This window comes from Desarmillaria tabescens (assembly GCF_030435595.1).
Source record: "Desarmillaria tabescens strain CCBAS 213 chromosome Unknown EV420scaffold_29, whole genome shotgun sequence".
In the NCBI taxonomy this organism is placed as follows: Eukaryota; Fungi; Basidiomycota; class Agaricomycetes; order Agaricales; family Physalacriaceae; genus Desarmillaria; species Desarmillaria tabescens.
The window spans coordinates 402,543-418,538 of NW_026848328.1; the positions used below are offsets into that span (position 1 = coordinate 402,543).

At 47.9% G+C, this 15,996-nt stretch overlaps 4 protein-coding genes across 4 annotated transcripts; 3 read left to right on the forward strand and 1 right to left on the reverse strand.

The window, feature by feature from the left end:
* Positions 1-3,528: 3,528 nt before the first annotated feature.
* EV420DRAFT_1697717 (argonaute-like protein) lies at positions 3,529-7,323 on the forward strand (the record flags this gene model as incomplete). The annotated part of the gene is made up of 12 exons (XM_060479447.1): positions 3,529-3,604; positions 3,683-4,100; positions 4,152-4,382; positions 4,433-4,689; positions 4,746-5,455; positions 5,507-5,644; positions 5,699-5,896; positions 5,948-6,055; positions 6,109-6,242; positions 6,292-6,375; positions 6,429-6,756; positions 6,810-7,323. The coding sequence occupies 12 exons, from the start codon at positions 3,529-3,531 to the stop codon at positions 6,846-6,848; spliced, it is 2,721 nt and encodes a 906-aa protein (XP_060328302.1). The 3' UTR covers positions 6,849-7,323.
* A 2,903-nt stretch (positions 7,324-10,226) lies between these two features.
* Positions 10,227-11,982, forward strand: EV420DRAFT_633305 (putative acetylxylan esterase A). Its single transcript, XM_060482878.1, has 6 exons — positions 10,227-10,453; positions 10,507-10,570; positions 10,626-11,123; positions 11,191-11,342; positions 11,395-11,468; positions 11,527-11,982. The coding sequence occupies exons 1-6, from the start codon at positions 10,361-10,363 to the stop codon at positions 11,747-11,749; spliced, it is 1,104 nt and encodes a 367-aa protein (XP_060328303.1). The 5' UTR covers positions 10,227-10,360; the 3' UTR covers positions 11,750-11,982.
* A 1,018-nt stretch (positions 11,983-13,000) lies between these two features.
* On the forward strand, positions 13,001-13,780 carry EV420DRAFT_1766041 (uncharacterized protein). The gene is made up of 6 exons (XM_060480859.1): positions 13,001-13,142; positions 13,201-13,259; positions 13,295-13,304; positions 13,375-13,433; positions 13,493-13,537; positions 13,587-13,780. The coding sequence occupies exons 1-6, from the start codon at positions 13,070-13,072 to the stop codon at positions 13,617-13,619; spliced, it is 279 nt and encodes a 92-aa protein (XP_060328304.1). The 5' UTR covers positions 13,001-13,069; the 3' UTR covers positions 13,620-13,780.
* A 1,986-nt stretch (positions 13,781-15,766) lies between these two features.
* Positions 15,767-15,958, reverse strand: EV420DRAFT_1273425 (uncharacterized protein; the record flags this gene model as incomplete). The annotated part of the gene is made up of 1 exon (XM_060467762.1): positions 15,767-15,958. The coding sequence occupies one exon, from the start codon at positions 15,956-15,958 to the stop codon at positions 15,767-15,769; it is 192 nt and encodes a 63-aa protein (XP_060328305.1).
* Between the last annotated feature and the right edge of the window lie 38 nt (positions 15,959-15,996).

Consider the following 15,996-nt stretch of genomic DNA (forward strand, 5'->3'; position numbering starts at 1 on the left):
AGCAGAAGCACAATGACGTTTGATCAATAATCCGCCACGAACCAAGGCAGCGGGAAAGGGACACCGAATCCTCAATATATACAACCACCTGTAGATGACATCTGCAATGGAAGTTCCCTCCGCAATCACAGAATACACTTACTGTACCTATCGCAAAGGGATGATGGCACTGGAAATCGTTTCACTTTTCTTGCGAGAGGTCGAGACTAGGTTGGCACGGCAAAAGGAAATTTGAATTATGATTCGGCGGTTTGCAAAACGCATTGAGAATCCCTTGAGGATTTCTGCAGAAAATGTGGGATAAGAATTTCGATAGTACCATTTGGTGAAGATGAAAGCAGTGTAACCCTAACCCTGGCGGGCCTGCCTGAGCACGAAGGTTCGGCAACAAAAACGCCCGAGGATCCGAGTACTTACCTTCATGTCCGAATACCAGTGCTAAGGCGGTATTTTTTCTCAACCCAGCTACACCGATCCTGTACTCTGTGTTTCGTCGATTTTAATTCTCGCACTGGATGCTAGTCGCCTTAATATTCACACTCTGCCATGAGCGCTCAAAAATTCCACGGTTGCGGGTAGTAGACTTCTGGTTAGGAGAGTGTCAACTTGAAGGAATTGACCAAGCTCGACCCGGCATTGTCTACACTTGATGTGACTGCTTTGCGTTCATTGATAACCGGCACCCCGCTGTCTATTTCTAGCTGGCAATATTTCGCAAGGTATATATCCGTGAAAAGGGTTTGTTCTATGTTGAGCTGTATCAAGAATTCGAACTACGTTGCATAATCGTGAAGCTATGCATGCGTGTTCCCAGTCCAGTTATCGGATCCAAATGCGTCCGATGCATACCGTAGTTCCGCGGATCTCTAGGGTATTCCTTAATCCATTAATTTTCACCACGGAACTTACAAGTTGGTCCAGGTTCGGCTCAGATTTTCTATTCTGGGGAAGACCTCTTCTCACCTGTTGTGCTCATCTTCCTCATCCCTTTTACCACCGTGATCTTTGGAGCTATCTTACAGCAGAGTCTAAGATTGGGGCAAGTAATCGCCGTATGTGAGTGATCGGGTCGTTTCTACACTGCTTTGAAATCAAGGCTTAGGATTTTAAGGAGTCAGCCTAGTAGCAGGCGTTGTGTGCGTCGCGCAGCCCCAATTCCATTGGTTCGATAACCAAGGACAAGGAGGAGGACTCCCAAGCGCGATCTGCCCTTTGTTTGATCACTATTTCGTGAGCAGGTGCCAGTAATCGAACCGCTCTATGATTCAGACGTTTACGGTCCCAGTGTAGCCCTTGTGGGTAGGAAATTCAGACAGACGTGAGATTTTTCTGGTTTCTACGGATCGCATCTGCCGTTGTTCCGGAACAGCAAGTACGGCATGTGGGGATCATGATACTCGGTATCTTTGGGCGTGTAATATGAGTCTCTCGATTATGCCATGAAAGCCGACCAGCGATTCGTTTTCAGCTACCTTTTACCATGGGTTTGCAACATGAAACAGAAGGCATAAGTTCAACGGTTATTTACCCCAAGGTTTTTGTCCGCTGTTCTCCCTTTCTGATACGTCTTTTTCAGAATCAATTGCATGCGTAACTTGTGCTCGTGACTATGTGGGACATTATGGCATCTGCTGGTAATTATACAATTCCAGTCGTTTCGCCACCGGCGCCGGTCGTCGGTATGCAGGTATCTCATTTCTTACCAGAGAGCATAGTCAATGTTAAAGGAACGGCTATGCGGTCATGGGTCATAGAACTGGATAAAAGAATATGAAACTGGTCCCGTGTGTCTAAATCCAACAAACGCTGATAGACCTGTTCGCAGGATCATGTTACTAATATTCAGACTGTGATTTGGGGCAGCGAGCATTATTATACCTTGATATGGTCACCGTGTTTTTGCCTGACGCCGTCGTAATCCATCTATCCCAGTCCCTCTTCCTCACGTCGATCCTGATCTGTTTTTGAAGAACGTTAACGATCAGATGGCTCACGCGGGTTCGTACCGTAGAAGTACTCCCTCCAATCCTCTCTTATCTTCGCTCGCTGATTCTCTCTTTAGAAGCCCAAATGTCAATGTGAATCTTGTCGACCTGAGGGACCACGCTTTAGAAACCAGATATTACCCTCGATTGCTGGAATAGATCGTCGTACCGGAAGTGGTCGCCCATCTTTGGCCATTTACTATGCATTGAGTCGTCACTGACTGGCACCAGCTGCGACATTTTGGCATTCGTTGTGTTGGGAAATAAACTACTGGCTATCGTCTGGCATCGTGACCCGTTCAGGAAGCAACTCACCGGGAGCATCGCAACGACAACGAGGAGGGACACAAGACATCTTCAGAAGGGAGAGCCTTACTGGTCCAGGTGGGACTGATATCGAGGTGAGGAATTACAGGGCCGCTACGTTTCGGGCGTGGAAGTATTGGTCGTGGATGCTGGTGTCATTATCAGCAACGTTTCCTCCGTCATTTATACGTGCACCAGTATTTTTACTCTATCTGGTCATCGTTGTACACGATGTTATCAGATATGAGTTCGGTGCTTTGCTAAAGGTTCCCATTGTGGTGATACCCTTCAAGGTACTTCATCCTCCCGATGATACTGTGCTGAAACCATCCTCGCAGCTCCGAGTCTACGTTTGTGACATGTAGACGTCGTCCCTCCCGGGCGTTCCTCTGTCAGCTTGAATACTCATTACTGCCCGAGTGCTAGCACCTTCCGTTCCGGGATTGGATTCCACAAGAGTAATACAGGATCAATAAACTCGTATATCCTTTGCTTCTATTCTTCACCAGAGGTACTCAACCACCCGCAGACTTGATTGGACTGTTATCGTCTGTAATTTGCCGATTCCACCACCTCTAGGTTCTTATACTCGTTATCCCAACGCTCAAAGCATATCCATCTAGTGACGTTTGCCGTGGTGGTCCTGCAGAAAAGAGTACCGACGACGTTTGAAATACTCAATTCCGTGTATTTCCTTTTTGATTCAATGTGCGATGAATCAGACTTATTCACGATGTCAAGTCAGTAAGTGAACTCACAGATTGACGTAACAAAATCTGAGGGACATGCTGCATAGATGCGAAGGCCCTCAAGCTACAGTTTCGTGGTTAGTCCCCTTGCACAATATTCGCTTGCTCATAAGAGGTGAATTACAGTTTCTGTTGCGTGTCTGCTACTACTAACCATTCCTCGAGTCATCATTATCCTGTTAGAGGAGTCAGGCCTTCAGGGTCACAGCACAACAGCTTTCGGTCCCGCAGCGGAGTTTCAACTTGCATATATATGGGCTTCTTACGCATTCCTTCTTGGCTACTATCGACGACGACGACGACGCCGTCAACAGTACCGACAACGACGTCTTCGTCTCCGCCGGTCTCAGTTTCATCTTCTTGCTGCTGCTCTCTGCAATCATTCAATTTTATCTTTTTTTCTCTTTCCATCATTGCCTCGAGGCCTCGAGCGCCCGTGATCTCAGTTCCGTACAGGCTCTCCGGCTCCCCTCAGTAACTACATTACCATGAGTCGACGAGGCGGTCCTGAAAGGGGCCGTGGTGGTCGTGGTGGTGGCGACTTTGGAGGTCGAGGTGGAAGAGGTGGTTGAGGAGGATTCGGTGGCCCCGTCATCTACAAGGAAAACGTTTCGGCACAGATTCCTGACCGCCTGAAACCAGACAAGCAAAAGAAGCTCATCGATGCCCTTCGAAAGGTACCAACCAAGCCGGAGCGCCCAACACGCCCTGGCTTTGGTACCCTGGGCAAGCCCATCACTTTGCGCGCCAATTTCTTTGCAGTCAAGCTTCCTAAAGGCCCTCTGTACGAGTACGAGATAAAGGTCGAGCCCACAACCTTTCTGAACAAGCGCAAAGACCGTATTTTCCAGTTGCTTGAGGCCAATCCTCAGGTTCGTCCGCATCTGGGCGTTATTGCTCATGATAGAAGTGCACGCCTCGTGTCGGCCGTGAAGCTTCCAATTTCGGGTGTAGCAGTACCATTCTTCGAAGAGGGCCAGAATGGCCCCCCGACTGGTGCTGTCACATACCAGGTTTCCTTCGTCTTCAAGGGCGAGCTGAACGTCAATGAACTCTCCAAGTACGTTTCCTGTAACTCTTATTTGACTGGGCTTACATACATTCTCTTTAGATACCTCAACGCTGACAAGGAATACCGAGATTACGATCCATTACCCATCATCTCAGCCCTCAATCTCGCGCTGCAGCAGAATCCTCTACGCACAGGTGTGCGTATCGGACAGAATAAATATTACTTTCCGCCACTACCTAATGAGCGCAGGGGTCTGGGACCCGGTATTTTGGCTTGGAGAGGGTTTTCTACGTCTGTTCGGCCGGCTTATCAGCAACTAATGGTTAACATGTGAGTACCGCACAGAAGAAACGCAAACAAGTGTTGACGCACCCCATTAGCAATGTCTGTATGGCCCCGTTCGTCGAGCCAGGTAACCTTGCAGATGTTCTTGTGTCGTTCAACCGGAATTCTTCAGGTGGAATGCCAACACTTCCCAAGGAGCTAGCCAGAAGCATTAAAGTTGTCACTAACCATCTTGGTCATAAACGTCGGTACAAGCTCTGGGAGATTGGCCGCAAGTCTGCTCGGAATACTACTTTCCCGTGCGAGGAATTTGGAAAGAAGAACATGTCAGTCGAGGAATTCTTCAAGAGAAGTGCGTACGACCGTCCTTAGAGTCCACTTATGAGAGGCTCACATACCCTCGTACAGAATATAACATTACTTTGCGTCATGGAGCTGACCTCCCAGTTGTCAATGTCGGGAGTATCAAGAAACCAACATGGCTACCCGCGGAACTGTGCACGATCGAAGCTGGGAATCCGTACCGAGGACGGCTAGGCGAACAAGAGGTTTCACAAATGATTCGATTGGCGTGTAACCCTCCGCGCGTTAACGCGGAGTTTATTGTTGATGAGGGGTTCCAAAGACTATCCCTTTCGCCTCCTCAGCCGCCCATCGACGGGTTTGGCCTCTCCATCGACCTGGAAATGGCTGTCATTCCAGCTCGTGAACTCGCCCCTCCATCGTTGTCGTATCGCGTTGGTGTACCGAGAGTAGCCAACGGTTCGTGGAATATCCTTGATGTCAAGTTCCACCGCGGTGCGACTGTCAGCGGATTCTGGGTGCTCCCGATACGGGAACGAACGCAGAACAGATATCCATCCCCGGATCAGATACAGCCACTGATCATAGCGTTTTCGAGGAAGCTGCAATCGGCTGGGATGAATGTTCCAGGAGGGATGCCGCGATTGCTGAAGGAGCTACCAGCGCTACCTCCTGTGCACGAGGATCCTGGGAGGGTCAATTCTCTGAGAACTATCAGATCGTATTTGCAGCATGCGATGCAAACAGGTCCTAGGCCGAGTTTTGTGTTGGTATTGTTAATGCATAGGGATAATTTCATTTATCCTGGTGTCAAAGTGGGTACTTCTTTTGTATCTGGGAAGGCCCTCGCTGATAGATGGTACTAGCGGATCGGAGACTCTGAGCTGGGATTGCAGACGGTTACGATGCAGCTTGAGAAAGCCTTGAGACAGGACAAACAGGACCAATACCTCTCGAATATCGCGTTGAAGGTGAATACGAAGCTTGGCGGGATCAATCACAAGGTATTTATTATCTTCAAAGAGTGTTTGAATGACGTACTGACAGGGTGTGTTCAGTTGGACGATCAAGCGATGAGGTGGTTGCGTAAGAAGAAGACAATGATGGTGGGGATCGATGTTACCCACCCTACTCCGGGGACAAGATTTGGCACTCCGTCGATCGCGGCGGTCGTGGCGAGTGTGGATGATGATTTTGTCCAATTCCCGGCGAGCATGAGGATCCAGAGGCCTGATGCCAATAGGCATTCGAAGGAGGTTGGTTCTATTCCTGTTAGTTTCTCTGCGGCTGCTTATGATCCCGTTTAGGTCGTCGAGGAGCTGCAGCATATGTTGCTCGAACGTCTGTTAGCTTATGAGAAGAAGAACAAGGCATTGCCGGAGAGGATTCTAGTGTTCCGGGATGGTGTCTCCGAGGTAAGTGACATCGGCAATCCACTGCGACGGTCTCGGTGACATTGCTGTTCTAGGGCCAATATGATATTGTCATTCGAGAGGAGCTTGTACAAATCAAGGAGGCTGCGAAGAGACTGAATACCAAGGACAGAAAGGCGTATAAACCGCTTGTATCTGTCATCATATGCGGGAAGCGCCATAATGCTAGGTAGGTTGCACTGCTGTCTTCCCCTGGCTCTTCGCTCAACTACTTTCAGGTTCTACCCTACAAATGGTCCAGATGCAGATAAGAATGGTAACACGAAACCTGGGACAGTGGTTGACAAGGGTGTTACCGGAGTGTAAGCGATCATCTCTCTTTCCTCCAGTGCATCATTCTTACCTTTGTATGCAGATTTGATTACGATTTCTATCTCCAAGCGCACGCTGGTCTGCAGGGCACCGTCAGGCCAACGCATTACGTTGTCATCTACGACGAGAACAGCCTTGGTGTGGATGATCTTCAGAAGGGAACGAACGATGCCAGTTATTTGTACGCGCGGGCCACGAAAGCTGTGAGCCTCATTCCCGCGGCATATTATGCGGATCTTGCATGCGAGAGGGGAAGGTGCTATTTGAATGACTTCTTGACGGACGACGCCTCGACTGTTTCTGGGTCACTCAGCCGGGATGAGGAGGCGGCGAGAGTGTTTGATGCTGCGCGTAAGGCTTGGGGCAACGGGGTAAGTGTATTTCTATTATGTAGTATTACGGCTGACTGATGGTGCGTTTTCAGCTCCATGACAATATTAAGGACAGTATGTTCTATATCTAGAGCCGCGAATTTAGTAGGACGGAGGAATCTGTTTGGTGTATATGTTGTAGTGTGTTTGTGCTGTCTATCTTGATGTGCTTTTGTACCGTCTATTTGTTGTCTTGCAGCTGTTTTCTTGCTGTCGTTTTGTAATACTATATAGCTGACGGTTGTCTTTTTGGCCATGTATTGAATTATACGACCACTGTGACTTCGACGATTACCCAGGACCAGAGGCGATGACTTGGGGACTTGTATGTCGCTAGGGTTCAGCGCTCAGCAAGGGCAGATTAATCAAGGTTCTCTGGTCTTTGAATTCCCCAGTCCTTTCATCTTCCATTTGCAAACGGTGTCTAAACTGAAAGAAAATCATAACGAAACATGAAAGTCTCTATTTTTCGTTAAAGCGGGTCTCTCCAAGTACCAAGTAAGTCTGAGTGATCTCGATGTCAGGGTACCTTCACAAAGGGAGTCTGCGGAACACCTTCACGCTGTGGTATTTTCCATCAAAGCAGGTCATGAGTGCTCGCAAAGAACTGCAGATGTCTGGTAAGCCCTTGTGCAGGTCGACCCGAGTAGACCAAAATCCGGGAATCTGCTTTATGAACCGGAGAAAGCATTCTCCGTACGACTCATGTCCCCCGGAAATGAGAAGCAGCTCGATGTTCTTCAAATTTCTTTCGATGAAGGGTTTCAGGTCAAGTAGTTCCTTAGTCACTGTACTGAACTTTACAAGTCATGGGGGGACCACTGAGCTCCGTGAAAATATCTACCAACAAGTCCAACTTGAACAAAGTATTCCGCGGTCAGGTCGTGAGATAATGTTCTGTATGGCTTCCACCGTGTAACATTGCCGTGTACTGATGAGATGAGATGAGATGGAATGGAATACGGCAACGCGGTAGCGAGTAAGTAGGGGAGAATGCAGGAAGGTTCTCGATGGCGCGGCGTCTTCGATATATCGAACCAGGTACGTTAGATAGAATTTTAGGAGATGACTTCTGAGATGTATAGACGGCAGACTGTATGTAGACACCGGTGGTAACTGTCTCGAAGTTACCAGTAGCATTGGTGATGCGGCGGCAGCTGAGTGATTGAGACTTCAGGAAATAGTCAATTTAACTGAGACTAATAAATGTATACTTAGCGATACAGGCAGGCAGCAATTCCAGTGTTTTGTGCCCCATAGCAGCTGTGACACGAAGCAGACGCCATGAGGCTGACCGGGATCAAATCGAGTCCAAGTGACCATGATGACTGGCTACCCAATCCGTATTGAGGAAATGGACCTTCATTACGCATGAATACTATTTGATATTCCTGAGAAGGTCCAGGATTCTCAGATGGGGAATATGTGGCGGAGGAATAATTCCTTGAAGGGTATTAAAAATGTCAACGCCCGACGGGGACTAACAATGGCGGGACTGGTGGAGCCGCAAACTCTGAAATGTCTTTATTTCAAGTACGATCTGGCCTGGGCCATGTTGCCATACAGTACGTGGAAATTTCCACAACGAACCGGGCAGAATTATCGAATTTCAGAGAGCAAGACAACATCATGATATTGAAAGGGTGAGTGTAGGTACGGCACGACGTCCACGATATTTGAGTCATGTCTTTTGGGTGTCAGAAAACATGATCCGTGATTCCAAGAGGGACGAAAGGCGATGGGAAGCGGAGGGTAAACTCGTCATCCTGGCTGCCTTTTCGAATAGGAGATGTTGAGTAGACATGACAAATTCCAGTGCTTAAAGTTAGCGCGGTCCACGACATCGTTTCCTTTTTAAACTCCCTCAAGGCAGGTATAGCAGCTTGCGGACCGGGAAAACCCTTCAAAGCTATTGGTCAGGTCATCGTAGCTGGCTGTAGATCTCAGCTTCGCATGGGATTTTGTATATCGGAGCAATTCACTCATGGTCATGGGATTGGAACGACCTTCCACACTAAACCCTGGATATTACACGCCTGTAAGTTTGAGTCACTGGACTTTGCTGCTATAATTGAATGACGCTTAGACAGTGAAGAGCCTGGAAATCATGAAGCCAGGCCATTGCTTTACCATCGAGGCATGCTGCCCGTGCGTAGTAGGTGCTCAGAACCGTACTGACCCATTTATTGTAGCCTTCGATTATTCGAGGTCAGAAGTTGCTTGATTTGTTCAGATTGATCAGGCTGATCTATCTTAGAACTGCGCACTTAGTGCGCAGGTTCTCACTCAGTAATATAAGCGGAGTAGTCTGATTTGCGGGAAAGAGTCGGCGAGTGGGCTCCTAGATTCATCCATCATTTTGGTCGCCGCTTCCGTAGGCAGTACGTTTCCTGCCCTCGGGACTCCGCGATCACTTTCATCAATGGTGAATTGCTACTCGCGCGTTATAGGATGGTCGGCAACCAACGACGGTCGTGATCATCCATATCTAGTGCTCAAGCATTCGAGCCCTCTGTCAAGGCCGTTGAGTGCATAGTCCGAAGCAAAATGCGAAAGAGTAGACCTGTGACTGGCCCCTACAATCAGCAAGCGTCGATGAAGGGCTTGCTCATTGTAGGGGACCGGTCAGGTCTAGCGGAAGAGCCTGACTAGAACCCCAGAATACGCTTGCAGCTCGAATTGAGGTACTGGAGATAGATATATCTATAACTGGAAGCCAACGATAGTAGCGTTGAAAGTGCCTTTAAGGATGTCACTGCCCGTAGAACCTCGAGATTGAAGACCAAGAATGGTCATTCGAAGAAGGAACACTGATACTTGGTATCTATTGCCGTAGTGATCAACGCTTCATTCAGTATGGTGAATTCAAGCTGAGAATCGGCTAAGATACGAAATGAAGCATCTTTACCACTGCAAAGCTTGGAGCAGAGCAATAGCATCCATTAATCCTTGATACGTTGAGCAGGTCTCAACGTTGTATATTTATTATTTAATTAGTTAATTCTCAATAACACGCAGACTATTTGGTTGAGCTTGGCGTCGGCCTGCCAGTGCAAGCCAAGTGCTTACCTACTTGCATCTCGCTACCCTGGCATTCGAAATACCCCAAATTTACGCATTTATACATGGATCAAGTACTGACAAGTAAAGGCAGATCTATACACCGAAACACCCGGTATATTAAGGAGATTTTCCCGCATGCTCTCCTCCAACCATAAGGTGAGAAACCTTGTTAATGGAAGCCTGACCATAACTACTGATATTGCCCTTCTCGGAGTCGAGATACCATTCATTGAACATCGTATTTCTCGGTAAATTGTCGACGGAAGCGCTGTCGAAAGTTGATATAAATCAAGCTTTTGGGCAGTATGCATTCCGTACTGCTGGCTGGGCTTAATGCCGTATGGGTCCACCGATGTTGGTTCGGAACATCCTCGATGACGAGTATTGCCCAGTGTCATCAGCTCTACCTGCATGTGATGCAAATCAGGAAACTATTCGGGGAATTAGCGGGTAGATGACGAGCTCAGTTGATCAGGTTACAGTGAAGTGGGTCTACATAAAAGTTGAGGGGTAAATCCGTCGTCCTCTACATCTCTGAAAGATGAAATCGATTTCCACGCTTGTGTCTTTGGCTATTGTCGCTGCACTCTCCAGTCCGGTGCTTTCTCAGTCACCAACATGGGGGCAATGTGGGGTACATATGGTCTACATCCTTCCGAAACTCGTTCTCTGAACCTGTGTCTTTAGGGAATTGGATGGACTGGACCAACCACTTGCGTTGCTGGTACACAGTGTGTGGTATTAAACGCCTGTAAGTGCTTGCAACGAGTAGGAGACCATGTTTGCTGACGATCTCTCATCTTAAGACTACTCCCAATGCCTACCCGGAGCCGCTTCTTCCACCACCATCCCTGCTGGTCCCCCCACCTCTACTACCGCTGTTCCCCCCACCTCTACTACTACTGGAACCGGAAGCACCCCCACAGGATCCCTTCCCCCAGCTGGCATACTGACACAAGTGACCAACTTTGGGCCTAACCCGAACAACGTAGGCATGTTCGTCTACAGACCCGCAACCCTCCCAAGCAACCCTCCCCTCATCGTCGCCATCCACGAATGCACGGCCTCGGCTCAAATCTACTACTCAAGCACTCAATACGCCAATCTCGCGAACCAACATGGATACATTGTCATCTACCCAGACGCCCCGAGAAGCGGAAAGTGCTTCGACGTCAACACACCTGCTACGTTGTCGCACAATGGTGGTGGAGATTCACAGGGTATCGCGTCAATGGTTACCTATGCCATCGCCAACTATGGCGTTGATGCATCTCGGGTTTTCGTCACTGGGACGTCCTCTGGAGGTTTGTCATTTCATAATTTTGTCATGTCCTTTATATTCATGCATTTATTGATGGCTCGTCCGTTTAGCGATGATGACGAACGTCATGGCCGGCTCATACCCTGAACTCTTCGCGGCAGCCTCTGCATATTCGGGTGTACCCTTTGGCTGCTTCGCTGGTCCCAATGCTTGGAACTCTCAATGTTCCACAGGACAGCTCATTCAGACCGCGCAACAATGGGTCTGTTCTTATCGCACTTTTGTCAATGTTACGTTTTTGAAACCCAATATAGGGCGACGAAGTCCGTGCGGCCTACCCAGGATATACGGGTTCACGTCCGAAGATGATGCTGTGGCACGGTACCGCGTATGAATCTTCATCTAGCTTTGATATTTTGCGTAACCTGACGCTATTATCTTCACAGTGATACGACTCTGGCCTACCCCAACTATGGAGAAGAGATCAAAGAGTGGACCAATGTCCTTGACGTTTCGCAGACACCGACGACGACGGCACAAAACAACCCACAGTCGGCATACACAAAGACCACATACGGCGATGTAGTCGTTGGTTATTCAGCTGCAGGCGTCGGACATACAGTGCCTGTCCATGAAACTATGGATTTGGCGTGGTTCGGTATTGCGTGATGGGTTCCCTGGTCTTGTGGCTGGAATTTGTGTTCAAGTGGTGGATGCAGAGTTCCTCGAGCGGTGTAATTCGAAAATAACTTGGAATTATATTCTTTGCGATAATTGTTCACCGAAACACGTTTACTAATGGCGCCTTCCAGTAAAACAATTGATGCGCCCGGAGATGCTTATACCTTCGAAATTTCAAGCCCTCTCAGCGAGAAAACTCTGCAACCTGGACCAGATACCTTGCTTACTACAGTGGGAACTCGCAGCAATTGTCCTCATGAACGGAACTCCATAGCGGGGAGCTGGCGTTTGATAATCAGTCTGAATAGCCTCCGAGTCGATGTACCCAATCTACATTCATAATGCGAGTCTGTGGGCAGTGGAACACGTGCCCACTGTGTTTTTGACCAAATCATTGCCAATGCACACTGCACTGTGCACAAGTCATAGTTGCTCACAATGAACTGCGGATGCCTAGTAGTTCGTCAAGCAGGTCGATCTGAGTGGACCAAGATCCGGGATCTGCTTCATGAACTGGAGAAAACCTTCTCCATACGATCCACGTCTTGTCCACGTCCCCCGGAAATGATTAATGAGGTGCGGCTTGATGTTCAAATTTCTTTCGATGAAGGGTTTCAGGTTCGTTTCTTGCCCACCAGCAATTGTACCGAACTTTTCAGGTAAGCTCTGAAAATATCCACCAGACGGATTCAACTTGTGTTGAACTTGAACAAAGTATTCCACGGTCAAGTCGTGTGATGGCAATGTACCCTATGGCTCCCACTGCGGAACATTGCCATGTAATGATGAGATGAGATAAGATGGGATGCGGCGACGCGGTAGCGAGTAAGGAGGGGTGAATGTAGGAAATGTTCTCAATGGCACGGCATCTTCGATTTGTTGAACCAGGTACTACGATAGAACGTCCGAAGATGTCTTCTGGGATGCATAGATAGCAGGCAGCATGTAGCGCTATTCTCTCGTAAATACTAGCCATGCCTTAGGATGCTGAGTACTAGATAACCTTCAGGTGTTTCGAAACGGCCAATTTAACAACAATTTAATCGGGGTTAGGGAACATACACTTAGGGAAACAATCAGGTAGGGATTCCAGAACTTCGTGCGAATCGTGCCCCATGGGAGCTGCGAAGGGTGTCCGCAAACATTATTAATATTTAAATATTATATTTATGATTTCAAGAGGTGACGCTCGTGACTTCATCATTTCCTTTTTAGTGTGCATCACCGTTAATCCGAGACCCTAATTCTATCTTTCAACCACCACTAGGCCCGATTCCTGTCGCCCTCCTCCATATCCTGCCTTCAACAATGTCAGAAGAACGAGAAGATACTAAGCCGAAGATCAACATTACCATCAAATATGGGGGCGACGGCGACAAGCGTAGGTTCACCTTTGTATCTATCTCCCAGTGGCATTCGCGTTTAATCACACCATGCAGAGATAACAGTTGCGATAAAGCGGACGACAAAATTTGCTAAAGTATTTACAGCTGCGGAGGTATGCTTTTGACGCGTTTTGACGCGTTCTGTTAGCTAACTCGACGTGTGTAGAAAAAGTTCGTGGTTAGAATCTTGCAGGCATTTTATTTTTCTTATCATTTATCTGGGTACAGGTACCTTGAAATTTGTTCTGAACGGGGATCGATTGCGGCCTGAAGAGACTCCAGGAGATGTAAGTGTCGTGACCTTCTGTGTGGTGGAGGCATTGAGCTCTAACCAGCAACGAACCAGCATGATATAGAGGACGATGATATAATATATGCATTTTTGGAGCAGGTAAGACCTCATCCTCCCTTTCATGTTCCTCTGCTGACGTCTCTTACAGCAAGGAGGGGCGCCATGTCCCGACTTCGCTTAGTGTTTTCACCTTATTATAGCGATATCATTATAATCTTCGGTTATGCATCTCTAATCTACAAGTCCTGTGCCGGTAATGTGAAGTTACACTAATTATGTACATATCACTGGATAACATACAAAGAACCGATGTGTTTTGAGACGAAATGTTATCATCTCCCCTCGGGTCGCGTGTTGTCATGCCGTAGACACATGATATCCAGCCGTATTCGTCTTCATGTTCCTGATTGACGATCTTACTAGTGGAGTTCGAAATTGTGTGGAAATGAAAAAAGTCAAATTGCGAGAGAAGACATAGTGGTATCGTATCAAAACATGCGTGGTATCATATTACAGTCCTAAAGTCAAATCAGAGAGGCATCGACAATCCAGTGGTCTACTGTGGGTTCTTCAAGTAATTCAGCGCTTGACTTGCCGCCTCGTTCTTGGCGACGTGCTTCTTTGACCCCGTACCGGTTCCACGAACGACGCCGTCAACTACAGGAAGATACGTTAGAAAAATGTAGAAGAGCCGCGTCGATGCTCACTTTTGCATACCGTCGTCCAAGTGGGTGCATTTTGGGGACCGGAGGTGGTCTCGACCCAGCTAAGAGCGTCAAGACGGTTCAATCCTTGAAGATCTAGAGGACTATGAGGAACAGTCTATAAACAGACTCAGAAAGGGTTACAGTTGTTGAGAGCGCTGGTGCCGCCTGGATAACCGTAAGAAATATGCAGTCAAAGCTCTAGAGGGTGACTAGCCTTCGTTGGCAGACATTGTTGTTCAGTCAAGTTCGTGTTTCTGCAGAACCCATCCTTCAAACAAAGTGCTTTATAGCTAGTTAGCGAGAACGGCGACCTCCACGATTTCATTTCGTGTTCGTGTCTCATCATCCGCTGATTGAAGAACCCCAGCAATGTCCGCCCGAAAATGAAAACGCGCCACAGCGACATGGAAGTCTTTCTAAAGTCGAAATCCATGAATGCCGCGGCACGATCATGAAAACAAAGGCACCGTCGACGTGGTATGGCCATGAGACGGTTTACTGGCTCCTTCTGGAGAATTCGTGGGAATGTAGCGGAAAGATCAGAGCAAGCTTGGTTATATCTTGGCTTCGCATTTCTTGTCTGACCAATGTATCAAAACATGAGGCGCAATGTACGAGGGAAGACCCCGGAATTGCCGAGCATGGTACGCCAAGACGGTCGGCCTGCCGATTCAAAGTGACTGCAATGTTACAAGTCAACTCCTTCGTTTTGTGAAGAGACGAAAGCGAAGTTATGACGCGGCCATGATGTCAGCTGAAACTGATAGCTTTCAAGTGAGAGATGAAATCATGGACGAACCAATGAGATTTGGTTGTCTAAAGATCTTCTGAGGCATCCTTATTGGATGGATCCCAAATCAGCAGCGCGGCTGACAACAACAAACGCATGAGTATGTGCCTGTTCAACATGCTGAGGTCACTCACCCACGAGAAAAGAGATGAGACTTCATAAGAAGAGAAGACAGTCGGTAAGAAAAGTCCTGAACAGGCGCGTCAATGTCCAAAACATAAGGATGTCGGGAAAAAGGGCGACGGCTCAATTCCGTGGGTTTACAACCGGCAGGACCTAGGGGTGTGCGACATGGACAGTGGCTGTATTTCCGTGCGGTAACAGAGTAAAGTTTCATAAGGCATCCCGGTGCCTCTCACCGATTACAGTCAAGCCATGCAGAGAGGACATGAAACGAGGACCAGCTGTCACGAGGCACAACTAGGAAGTTAACCGCTTGTCAGAGATGGGTCGAGCTCATCGCGGATCGTCGTGAATACGACAATGCTCTTAGTCGGCGACATAGACTTAATATCGTACATGATCACGGAATGAAAATAGAAAATACATCTGCATAGATAATATGTCAAATCTCCAAGCTAAAAAGGAGAGAACAAGGGCGCACAGCATATGTAGAGTAAGAATATACAAATCCAGTGGGTCATGCCTTGGTGTCTTCCTCGGCATCGCCAAGGGAAAGCTTTTCGATAGCATCCTGGAAGTCTTCATCACCGCTGCTCCCGCTCTCTTCCTCGTCACCATTCTCATCCTCCTCTTCCTCATCCTCATCTTCATAATCTAGCTACGCCCCATCGGATAAGCCTTTCCCACAAAACAACAACCAGCGAAATGTCAACTCACAGGATCATAAATGACACGAATTATGAGACTGCAACTAGGACAAGTAGCAATGTCTTCATAATTGGCCAGCTGCTGTCGTGAAATTTCAAAGCGGTCTCCGCAGGGACATGGGTAGTGATAGACACGCTTCTCGGCATCCCACACCATGTCTTCGATTTCAATCTCGTCGTAATAGGCACCCATACTAAGCTGAATGTCCGAGAAAAAGCTAGCCAGGCGAT